The 13550-nt window shown below is 30.6% G+C and overlaps 1 protein-coding gene across 1 annotated transcript; it reads right to left on the reverse strand.

The window, feature by feature from the left end:
- Nucleotides 1-6086: 6086 nt before the first annotated feature.
- On the reverse strand, nt 6087-9257 carry LOC105426208 (uncharacterized). Its single transcript, XM_011637330.3, has 3 exons — nt 9098-9257; nt 7549-7701; nt 6087-7096 (listed from the first exon to the last, which is right to left on the reverse strand). The coding sequence occupies exons 1-3, from the start codon at nt 9221-9223 to the stop codon at nt 7016-7018; spliced, it is 360 nt and encodes a 119-aa protein (XP_011635632.1). The 5' UTR covers nt 9224-9257; the 3' UTR covers nt 6087-7015.
- Nucleotides 9258-13550: the final 4293 nt, after the last annotated feature.

Here is a 13550-nt window from a genome sequence, read left to right on the forward strand (position 1 = left end):
CTTCATTAAAAAGATTGTATCAATTCTCCACCAGTATGAACTATGCATTCGCTAACATCCATCTGATGCATGGGATAATGATAAGATCTTATCGTCAATGCAGTTGTGAGATTGCAATTGCAACTAATAATGAGGAAAGAAACCCGACGATTTTTCTCGTAGCCTTTAAATATTTAGAGTGAAATATGAGATTTTTGCGTTATTATATGTTTAATTGATTTTGTGCAATGAATATATAATTGCTTTCAGTATAAAATAGCAACTTTATATATATATATATATATATATATATATATATATATAAGAAAATAACTTTTATTATTTTCAAACTTTTGATTAAATACTAATAGCAATTTACATTTACTATTACATAAATAAAATTTTATTATACAATTATATAATATTTACAAATAAAATATTTTAATTTATTATCAATTAACAAATATTTTCGCAATTGATATTTCACATTTCTGTTAATTTTTATAATTTTTAAATCGTAACACAAATTGTAACCATTTCCCTATCTATCCGAATATTTATAAAAATAATTTTAATATAATACTTTACTCATAATATTTTAATTCAATTTTTAACATTTATTTGAATTAAAATTTTATATAGCATTTTATATTTAATAATTTTTTATTAAAAAAAAATAATTTTAAAGTTTAAATTTAAGCTTTAATTTAAGTTATAATTTTAAGATTTAATTTTTAAAGATTAAATCATAGTAAAATCATAGTAAAATCATTTCTTTACCCATTTAGAATTTTATAATATAATAATTTCTGTGCCCACCCGAATTTTTGTAATAGAATTTCTTTGCCCACCTGAATTTTGATACCTGTCTATCCGCAAATTTTCTTATAATATTCCTATTCGCGAATTTTCATAATATTCTTACTCGCGAATTCTCATGATATTTCTACCTACTTGTAAATTTTTATAATATTCCTTCCTACTCGCCAATTTTTATAGTGTTCCTATCTATTCGCGAATATCGTATTTCTACCTATCCGCAAGTTCAGATAATATCTACCTAACCGGATCTTTATTTTACACTATACTAAAACAGTATACTTAACCCACGATTATTCGATGGGAAATGTGAAACTTTAATAAATAGGGGGAGGGGAAGAAATTTGGATAATTACTTACATTTTCGAAATCACATACGACTGCACATATGCACATGATGACAATCATCATCAATCTTTAATTACAACTTAGTACATACTCAGTATTCCCTTTTGGTCAATATTATATTGACCCAGATGTTGTTTTTCAGGCCAGATTGGATCTACCTTTCGCTCCTGGCCACATTGCTCTATGCCAATTCTGGCCATTTAGCCAGAAATTCTGGCCACATATATAACCAGAGAGAGAGGAAGGAGATATACCCCTTCTATTCCGGCTTATTATTAATGCCGATAGATAATACGCACAATTTTATCGCGTGCGTCAATCACGAAATCGTATCGATTGCAAAGGCCATTCCAATATTAAAAAAGTCCAAAATTTGTAACAACGTTTTGCATAATGTTAATTTAACGAAATTGCGCTTTTTCCGAAATACGCGTGATTAATATTCGATTTAAAATTTATAAAAACTCTATTTCATATCTCGGTATCAATTATTATTTTTTAATTTAATTTAAAGAAACTTGTATATCAGAAAAAAAATAAAATTTAAAAAAGTTTTAAATGATATTGCATAAAAAATAAATGAAAATAAAAACGATTGTATATATTATTTAATGAATAATATTTGTCCGAACCGATAAAAGCTAAGGCCCACAATATTATGCCCGTATTTCCGTACAATCGAAACCATTGTTTAAATCTCACCATGAATTAGATGAGAGCGACATGAAATATTCAGATGAATGACACGAGATTCTAACAGGATAATGAATCTTCCTCATAATCAGTATATCAATATTATACGATATATAATTTTATAAATTATTATTATGAACTCTAAACATTAGATATTAAAGTTAATTTATAATTATCAATTTAGCCACGAAATATTTACTGGATCTCATGTCATGTTATTTCGCTTTAATTTATATAAAGCCAAGTTTTTAATTAATATATATGGATAGATTGAACATGATTAGAGTTAAATCGGCACGTTTGTTATATAACTGATTATTTCTTTTTGTTATCCATCCATTTATGTAGTACACATTACTAAAGAATTTTTGTACATACATATATACTATATATATCTCACTTTATGCGCTGATTTAGATATTTAATCCTGGTAAAATAGAGGAAGAAGATATAGAGAGGTGAATAAAAAACACACATAATATAAATATATATTCTTATTACATTATAAATATAAAATATGAATACTTTCTGTTAAGCTTTGTTTCTTATATTTATTGAAAAATAAATATCATAAAAAGATCTTAACGAAAACTTATTGCTTTTGAAAAATATTATTACTTTAATATAACTTTCTTTTACGCGGTTTTTAATATAACTTTCTTTTACGCAGTTTTGTCTGTTATTATTATTTATTTAAAAAATTTGAAAATATAATAAATTTAACTAAATTCCATTAATATATTTCCAAAGAAACATCTAATAAATTAAGCTATATTATTTTTAAATTATTTGTACTCTATATATATATATATATATATATATATATATATATATATATATATATATACACACACATCTAATTTTTTAAAACATTTAAATTATTAATCTTTTTGCGAGAGTGTTCTGTAACCTAACTTTGAAGCTAATGCAGATATGCAATTAAATTTGCAATTAAAATATAAAAGACAATATAAAATAATCAGATATCGACACAATGAACTTTATTTTCTAAGTTCTATGTGTCTGTACATTATTATAATATAATAAATCAATAAGTGATATCATTCCAGGATTAAATATCTACTCTAAACTGTTTAAATCTATTCATTTTAGGGCAACGAATCTGTGAAGACATATTCAGTTGCAATTATTCTTATGATAAATGTATCAAAATAATCTAATGTAATTTTCACAAATTTGTTACCCCAATATAAAAAATTCGTCACTCACCGACCCGATGCGCAACAGCGGAGTAAATCTGCCACGTGGCTACGATGATTCTGTAACATACAAAGAACATTCAAATTATAGCAGCGCCTTAAATATAATAGATATTTTTAAAAATAATTCTACTTAAGTAATTCTTAGAGCTTTCTTATCAAATCTATTTTTCAATTAAATATTTATTAAAGTATATAATTTAATTTATAATTTATAATTTATAATTTCCAAAAATCTTTTCTAATAATTATATAATTTCCAAAAATGATCATTACAGAAATAAACTCATATAAAATTTTTAATTGTTTCTTTCTCTCGAATTATACGAATTTTAAAATATCGATATCTAATGATTCTATAAATGCAAAGATAATCAATTTTAATTTTGTTGATAAGAAATGTATATTTACCGCAAGGTTGCTCCGCCGATGCCCGATGCCTCTCCTAGGCCTCCTCCTCCTCTCGAGATCCTCCTCTCGGATCGTCGGATGTCCTCGCAGCACAAGACACTCGCGAAAAACACCCGCGAATTATTTTAATAACGCGCGCGGACTAATTTTAAATAAAAGTCTTTCGCGCGATATTTGACGGCACTCCGCGTTTAGCTGCCCGTGAAAATATCAAGTTCCGTGAAACGCATTAATCAACTTTGCCACATGAGAGCCCTTTCACGACTCGTGGCTATGCTGTGTTAGTATATTGATGCGTGAAACGCATTTGCCACATAAGAGCCATTTCACGACTCGTGGCTATGCTGTGCTAGTACATTATTAATAACAGTAATATTAGCTAACGTTAATATTAATGTTATTAATAATGGTGCAATGGGTACTGTTGGCTTCTTCGTCTTTGGGATTCCGTTGGGGAATCCAACGAAACCCCTCGGAATACTAAGCCCCTTTGCCACGTCAAGGCCGTACCCTTTAGAGGGGTTAACAAAAAGTTATGAATTTAAAAGTTATGAATTTTAAAGAAGTCGCGCGAAATATGTAGATATTTCGTTAGAGAATTATTGTTTCGATACACTTATGAATCGTTAATCACGTTAATCACGCCGTTCAATAAGCATTACGTTCGTAAAATAGAGCAACGTTTGATACCGTTCAGCATCAAAGAAATACAAAGAAATACGGAACCACGCGCTCTGCTACCTGACCGTACGAAAGTCAATGAAAGAATGATAACACATGAAGCGCTCGTAAATACGGCACGCGGTATTCGCCATACGTAAACAAAGCGCGTTATCCGCGACGCGTAACCATTGTTCGAGGCTGTGCCACCAACGGTCTGGCTAAAATATTCAATAATATTATAAATAATATCTTATTGCAACATTTTTTAACATATTAAATAATAAATACATTTTATATATATGTATATATATATATATATATATATATATATATATATATATATATACATGATTAATTCAAGCATATCGAAACGATGTATGTATGTACATGTGTGTGTGTGTGTGTGTGTGTGTGTGTGTGTGTGTGTGTGTGTATCATATTATGTCTGCATATGTACATACTACGAATATAATAATACGAATATAATAATAATACATATTAACTCGCGTGATTCATAAGCGTATTAGAGTATATACATATATACATATATATAACTCTTACATATATGTAACTCTTTAACAAAGTATATACATATGTATATGTATATACTTTGTTAAGGAGTTATCGTTTCGATACGCTTATGAATTAATCACGCGAGTTAATAAGTTAAATTGTTCTTATATTCGTATTAGTAAATGCATATGTACAGCAACATTTAGTATCATTTAATATTGAAGAAATACGAAAAAATACGGAGCGACGCGCACCACTATCTGCCCGTACGAAAGCTATGAGTTGAATGGTAGCGCGTACGGCGGTCGTAAACACGACGCGCCCCCCCCCCCCGTGTGTATACAATGGAGCGCGCTACCGTGACGTAAACAATTTTCAAGGCTACGCCATCAACTACGGTCTGGCTACGACGAAATGTTACAAACAATATTACAAATAATATTTAACGAAACGCTATACAGTGTCTTTTAAAACTGAATATTAAATAATATAATTATTAGATTTTAAGTACCTTTCGAATGCTCTGTTGTTGCATATTTGTTCCTGCATTTAGTAACTTTGTGATGATTTAACTAAGAGATAGATATACAGATATCTTATGTATTTTATTTGTGTATAATAAATAATTGTTACAATAAACGATTAGTAGCGGTCGCTATAGATATTTATTAGGAAATAATGTGTTAATATATGACTTATTGCTACATTAATATAACAAATAAATGTACTTTAAAAATTAAAATATTATTTTAAAAATTTTAGAGGAGAAATCTAATTCGCAAAGAAATAAATTTAATAAATAAGATATTAAAAAATGACATAAATTATAACAACATACCACTATTGTTCATCAAAAAAATTCAAGAAATGTCTATTTTGTTAGTATTGTTAAGTGTGTATTCTAGGAGTATTAATCCCGATGCTCGTAATTGTTAATGCCGTCCCAGCATTTGCCAAATTTTTGCAAAATTTTTACAGGCATATATATTGGGGACTTTTGTCGCTAGTAAATTAGACAAATTACATATTTATGAGAGATGATTTAGGCTTGGCCAGTACTTTTTGTCGTTTGATATGTATTCTTACTAGTATCATTAGAATATTTGTTTACTGGACGCATCTCTGTTCATCTTTATTGTTGAATAGGTCTCTTAAGGAAATTTAAAAAAAGAATCTTTATAGTACTATTATTCTTTTTAATATATTTAATAATATATTTATTAAAAATAAATTAATATATATAATTTATAGGATATCTAGGATCAAGTTGGAATCTGTGTTGATAAGATTTTGGATTTTGGATTATCTTAAAGATTATTTTGTAATAGTTAATAAAGTTAGTTAATAATAAAGGGATAAAAGGCGTTTTTCTGAATTTGAATGGGAAGTATATATTGCTCTGGAAATAAATTGCAAAATTAATTAACACCTCGCTACATATATTTTTTTATATTTTTATATTTTTCTTTTACCCGTAACAGTTTAAGTAGATAATAACAACTTTGTAGATTATATCACAGTATAAACAGCTTATATTAAAGAAAAGATTGTAAGATATTTTATTTGTGAGATATTAAAATTTCTATTCAATAATCGTAATGTACTTTCTATATATAAAAATTTGATAACTTCAAGTTCCTTTTATTCTTTCTTAATATTAATATTTTGAGGAGATAGAAAGAATTATGTTCCATAATAAAAAATATTATATACAATAGCTATAAGTTTTAAATACTAATTCTCATTTGCTATGTATAACAAAACTATTTTACTCAATTACATGCATAATATCGTATATGTTGAATTAATATTATCTGAAAAGTATTTTTATTTTTGATAGAATATGATATATAAAAGCGATAAAATGATTAAAATTATTGGTGCGGCCAACAGGTTTATTAATTTATTTTGTGCGATATTATTATTAATCTTGCAATAACGTTGGAGTCATATATAATACGTACTAATGTATATAATGTGTACAAAAAAGTAGAAAAAGATTGTTTTCAAATATGGATTTTAGTTTGCCGAAGTTTTCTCTTCATTTCCACGCGGAATTGCGCGACACGCATTGTTTAACTTATTTCCGTGCATGATATGCATTGTCGTCTTTATTTTTCTTTTCTTCCGATTATTCCATTATGCATATCACGCAACAGTCATGTCATCAATTTAATCTTTCCGGGATGATAAAGTCAAGGCAAGAAGCGTTATTGTAGAACAGCGGGCTGTTGTCGCAGCGTGTGTCCTTTGTTGCACGACTACAATCATCCCCTGAAAGGTACGCCGTCGGTTCGTCCATTAATCGTTCATTTCGCGATTAGGAATTTATTTTTCTTGCGTGTCTTTTTTACGTTCTTGCGTTCTTCTTACTTCCGTGGTCGACCGTTCCGCTGCATGAAGCAACCCTTGAAGGAATTTAATCTCACGTCGATTTCACCCTCCTCCAGCTGAAATGTGTTTATCGTTCGTTACCGTGCCGTCCGCATGAGTGAAGTAGTATATTGGATACGTATTATATTGTATATTATATAATGCACGTATTGCTCTATATTCTATACACTGTCGACCAAAAGTTTAAGATAACATATAAAATTTAACAATATTCCACTGAAAGCTGTTAAAAAGTATTTAATATTCTTTAGTGCTTTCCTTTGTAAAAGTGTTTTTGTAAAATTCTTCGATATTTTATTATTTTCATTTTATTATAAAATATTAAAGATAAAATAAGACAAATTACAATGTACAAATTTGACTTTATTTTATATACTAAATATTTCCAATTAACGGTCTTAAACTTTTGTCCGGCGATGTATATGACATAGAGCAATGTATGCAATTTATATATGTATCCAGTATCCAAAGCAATTAACGGAATTGGCATTCCCGTCCATACCCTTACCTGATCGAATAAATAGATCTCCTTGTAACAGGATGGCGACACGCATTCCCGAATGCATCGTGTTTTGGCGACGCTATCGGTTCTATGCTGTGATAGCATCTTGCAAGCGCCGCTCTCCTCACAAGCCTGTTCGAATTGTCTGAAGAGAAGCTCCTACGAATAATCAATTACAATCACATTAGTCTGACACGGTTGTCTAGTTATAATAAATGCTTAAATACGAAAAGTCTTATAATAACAACTCCAAAAATAAATCGCTTTCAAATATACGTTCCATCGTATTCTATGCGTATATTTCGTTTAAAATAAATCACGTAGGTTATTTTGATAAAATGTTGCAAATGGATTTTGCGATTAAATTCGAAGATACGAATGTTTATTAATGTTCGTTTTTATTCAAGAGAGCCATTCTGTTACAACACAGTATATGCGGTATTAATAAAACAAGCGCTTGCATTCCGCGCCGCGGCGGGATAAAGCGGAATGCAACAATTGATTCGTATATGTCGGAAGATTAACCCCAATTAGAGCCAATGTGACTTCCAGCACGGCATGCATGCGCCTTTAATTTCCTTCGCGAATAACTCCACGTCTGCCTTTCTCCGCGTAAATAAAAGCATTACGGCGTTCGCGAGAAATCTTTGAAGGAGAAATATTTGCCGAACGTAATGCAGGAAGATAACACGTAACGTTTCATCATTGATTTCCTAGAAAATATAAATGTCACGGAATACGCGAATGTTTCTGCTGAACTTTGCACATTTAAAATATTAATATAAATTAACGTGAAATTACTAAAGTTAAAATCTATTAAAAAGAATTTTCTATTGACTTTTCTTTTGACCGACGGAAGTCAGCGAATTATTCTTTAATATTCCAATATATCTTTTTGCAATGCGTAAAATATATATTTTTTTCTTTTTGTAAAAAGATTATATAAATTTTTAAAGCCTATGTATATCTTACCGATTAAGTCTGATGGAAGAGAATTTTTTAGACTTTGTTTCGAATCGCGCGAGTAAACTTGTGCCGTGGTTCTGAATGTAAATATTCGTTCATAGTTACTGTTGAATTCGTATACACTTTGACCTTTTAGTCGAATATTCTCTCGAGTTAATGTAAGATCGATCGGTTCCTTCACTGATACTTCTCTTCACCAAACTTCGCTTTATTTTTTCGGTCGTAAGCAATAACAATCGAATGTAACATCCCTCTCGTCTTGTTTCCAAATCTATATTCTATTAATCTTTTTCAGATAAAGATACAAATCTTCTTTTATCAATTCAAATTTTTTAATACATTTTTTTTATTTACGTAAATTGGATTAAAAACAATTCATATTAATTGATGGTTTACATATAGAGACAGGTTAGGATAGGATTTTTTTACTTAAAAATCAGTGCACCAAGTCGGCTTAGCTTTAAGCTATCGTTCTCCGGCATTGTAAAACTGTCACCCCCAAATGAGGGTTGTCCCCCATAACCTGTATCAGCGTTCAGCACGTACCACTCGTCAGGGAGGAATTTGATGGACTATATGGACGACTTACGTTCTTAGTGGTTTCCTTGTATGGGTACTCCGGGAATGTAAAGGTCTTTGCGAGGGACCCTGGTCCTTCCTGGAGGTGGCCGACGACGAGGATCAGGCTGAGCGCGAATACCACCCCCGCCGCCATGTTGAGCGGAGTCGGCGATCGATCAATAGACCGGGGTGGCGCTTCGGTTTCTCTAGCCGCTGAGTGAAAAACAGAAAACTTTCTAATGAATCATTAAGAAGCGACCGTTAATTCGTAGCCAATATTTCATTAAGGTCTATAACCCTCGAAGGCATTTGATAAGAGCAAGCAAATACAACTCGGGACTCATATTTTAATTCTTTTCTTGTTCACATTTATAACAAATCGTTTAACTTTTTATTTATTTTTTTTCTAGTTAAAACTCGTTACCAGAACTCGTGTTTTTGACTATACGTCAAATTTAAAAATTTCATACTGCTCTTTCTTTTGCAAAATAGTCAAATATTTTAACTATTTTTTGCTACCTTCGATTAATTGAGTCTCATTCCTCAAAGTTTTATCTTGCATTTTACATAAATTCTTGTTTATTACACGTTTTATCTCTGTTTTCACTACTTTACATTTTTACTTCGTTTTATTTGGCATTATAGCAGCAGTTAAGCATTAGCATTATTGCTAACTTCTCGCGTCTTATATATATATATATATATATATATATATATATATATATATATATACATTTTGCTTTTATTATTATACCTTGCTCTTTGTACTCTCAACCAAATCATTGTACACAATAATAAAATTATTATTATTACAAACATGTATAATATATTTTTATTGCATTACAAAATTCTCCTTAAACAACAAAATTACTTAAATTAATATTTCTATTAAATTATAAAATATATAACTCGAGTTAAAAATCAACGTTGATTGATCTCTCTCTCTTTATGTAAATATTTAGCAGTAGTTGGCAATAATTCCTCGCGTAAACGTCAATATTTGTGTTTATCAAACGCCGAAATGTAACCGTTACGTTTTTATTTTTGTAAGATGCGTGTCCAATAAAATTTGACTCTCGCGAATTTCCTGAACGGCGCCGTGATATGCGTGAATTCACCGATAACTCCATATAGCAGCGCAGCTGCGATATTTGCATAAAACGTATCGAGGCGTATGCACCAGAGCGCAGTAGCATTTATCGTTTCGAATGTGCATACGAATGCTGGACGAGACGGCGAACGTTTTTGCCCGGTTAGGCGTTGTGCACCACCAATCCCGAATTCCGCGCGCGGCTTTCGTGCCATTAATTCGAGATTTCGGCGGCGATTAGCAACAGTTCCGGTTCGCCCGATATGTTCCTCTTGTCCCCTGCGTGATGCAACATTCTGCTAGTTGCTACAGATAGCCCGTGCAACAACGTGAAGAATTGTTACGTCCAGAAAATAGCTTGTCCTCCACTCCCAATTGAATCAGAATCACTGATAATCGTCTTTATTTCTTTTCAGAAATCAGTATTTATGTTACATGCTATTATAATCGATATAATCGAATTAATTCATCCAATTAATTTTTCGAGTTTTTCTCGAATTTCAGAAGTTTGTAATCGCTTGATCTAAAAAAAGAATGATCTTACAAATTTCGAGGCATTTTAATGTATAAAAGATTTAAAAAAAATTTTTTTTAATTATTTATTAGAATAAAGCTTCCTTGATAATACAAAAATTCAAAATTATATCTAATAATAAGCGACTCAATTGTAGTATAATTGAGGTTAAAATCAAGAAAATGGATCATTTGTTCCTAGGCAATCTTCTAAAATTGCATTACCTGCATGCTATAATTAATGGAACAGGTTTCATTACACGAAACATAATATTCTGGTAGGATAATGAAAGAAGACAAAACTAATTTGATGCACACATACATAGATCATTTTTCCTTTGACATAAAAGCTATCCAATTTGAGAACAACAATGAATTTGAGAACGAAATTTGCTTTCGCAATTAAATTTGGTGAAACGTTGTGTTGTAATGCTGTTATAATTATGTTTCACGAAATACGTTTTTAGAATATCATCATTTATAAAAAAATGCACGTTAAAGAATGCGACAACGTTGCAGAAAATGGTGAAAAGAAATGTTTTAATTATGCCGGATTAAACGGAACAAAATGCATCTTTTACACATATGACGTTTTATATAAATTAAGAACGCTTGTTTAAATTCGAGACTATATTAATTTGTTGTATAATGCATCGCATTTTCACAATTCATGAATCTATATTGTTATTGATAATAACGCGATCATTTTTGTTGTTTATTAATCTAATATAGTCTGCTTAACTGATATTTTCCTGGTTGCTTGTGTTATAATTACCATATCGATTGGACCGATGTATTATAATTACCCAGGTGTTAAGCTCGGATACAGACTACTTTTTTGTCTCGTTGTAATTACCTCTTCTCGCTCGATTGAAATTCATAATTAAACCGTTAGATATACGCTTGACATAAAATTCGTTGCTGCGCATGTCGAAGATTAATTGAAGATTCTGATTGTAAATTAATTACATCTCTCGCACAACGTAAAACGGCGGAAATTTCTGACACAAACTATTTTCCATGTTAAGTAGTTTGTCTTAATAATATAAAGCTAATCTGTCTCTCTCTCTCTCTCTCTCTCTCTCTCTCTCTCTCTCTCTCTCTCTCTTTCTCTCTCTCAGAGATAATAACATCACGACTTCGACATATATTTATACTGTTACTCTAGCTCTATAAAAAAAATTTTTTTTTATTATTTAGACGGTTAATAGGCACTTTAAATATCGTATAGTAATATAATGAAAATTTTTGCTCAAACAAAACGATGAAATGCGTCTCAGCGCAGTGAATTGTCTTGTCGGTACAAACGTAATTAACGTCCTTGCATACCTATATATAGTTCTTCTCGAGGAGAGAGAACGATAAGCAGGAGCGATTCTCCTGGGTGACATATTTCATAGTTGGAACGTCACGATAAGAAACAATGAAATACGACGAATAATCACAAAATACATGAGAAATCCTTTGTGTATGTTACATCCCTTGCGAATATATGTATATGAATGCAATGCGCGATATGTCGATATAATCTCAGAGTACAAGATTAAATATTGTACAATTAGTATCTCGAAATGCTAATTGCGTTAAACAAAAGCAGTTTTTAAACCGTCGATTTAGCGATTTTTATCAGCAATTCTTTTTAAAAATATACATATTTAAAAGTATAAATGTTCTATTATAATGATTTGCAATTTATAATGATTTGCAATTTGTATAATCATCATATCATATAATGTTGATATATAAATTATCATATCATATAATGTTGATATATAAGTTATGAGTTTTCAATATTATGTTTCAAGATTTGCCTAAGAACAAATTTAAATTTATTGTACGCAAGCTGAATGATAAATTGTTTACAATCTTTTCATATAGTGTTATATAAACTTTTTTTATAGAAATTGGAAATATAATTTATTAGCTTACACGTAAATCTATTTTTGATTATATCCTATTATTCTTTTTAATAGTTTACAACGGATTAATTTATTTACAACTTATTATCAAAATAAGAGAGTTAAATTCATTATCCGAAAAGTAATTTTTTGCGCAACATTATTTTGATCATGCTTTGAAAGCAACAGAAGGAATCGAGGTAATGTAAATAATTTCAATGGTAGAATACGGTAATAGAAGTTAATTTAATTGCAGTGTAATTAAGTAGATGGCAGAACGGCTAATCTAATTGCAACGATTAAGAGACTTATTCGGGATGGGTCGGGATTCGTATTCGTGTACTTTAAATCTTTTGTACTTATAAAAATTGAAATAATTCTTTGAATAAAAAAAAAAAAAAAAAGAAAAAGTTGATTTTTAGAACATTATATAAACTAAATTTAATTTCCTCTCCCCTTCTTTCTCTTTATTAGATTACAAAAAAATATTGCAATGTACAAACGTGTGTCTGTTGTTATCCTGGAAGAAATGTTTGGCCTACCGCAATACGTGTAATTGTATTCGTATTTGCGTTGCGGCCATAATTGTTAATTTAAACTCAATTTGCCAAGGCTCTTGACCGCGTTATCGCATTTCGCACGGACCATACTACGAAGGAGGAAATGAAAGCCGCGAGAATTGCATTCCGCTGTTAACAGAATTGCGTGCCACGAAATTTTGTATCAATGCCTCTCTCTCTCTCTCTCTCTCTCTCTCTCTCTCTCTCTCAAGGCAGATTCGTGCGCTGTTGCGAACTGGGACGGCGATACACAACCCGTGTCGTGAGCCCCTGATTTATCGGTGCACCCCTGAAAAGCCCCCTCGGTACGACGGTGGTGGTCCCCTTGGCATCGAATACAATTGCAAATCCTCTCCGCGATTCCTGGGGCGTAAGGGGGTGGTAGCAGATTTCCTCGCGTTATTGACCATGCAAATAAGG

This window comes from Pogonomyrmex barbatus, unplaced genomic scaffold (genome assembly GCF_055798465.1).
Source record: "Pogonomyrmex barbatus isolate J1 unplaced genomic scaffold, ASM5579846v1 scaffold18, whole genome shotgun sequence".
In the NCBI taxonomy this organism is placed as follows: domain Eukaryota; kingdom Metazoa; phylum Arthropoda; class Insecta; order Hymenoptera; family Formicidae; genus Pogonomyrmex; species Pogonomyrmex barbatus.

Bases quoted from the DNA above. Each gene is read 5' to 3' on its own strand.
- LOC105426208 (XM_011637330.3), bottom strand. From the start codon at position 9,223: ATGGCGGCGGGGGTGGTATTCGCGCTCAGCCTGATCCTCGTCGTCGGC. The intron at 7,702-9,097 runs GTAAGTCGTCCA...GATTATTCGTAG, and splicing joins ACAAGGAAACCACTAAGAAC to GAGCTTCTCTTCAGACAATT. The intron at 7,097-7,548 runs GTAAGGGTATGG...AACACATTTCAG, and splicing joins AGATCTATTTATTCGATCAG to CTGGAGGAGGGTGAAATCGA.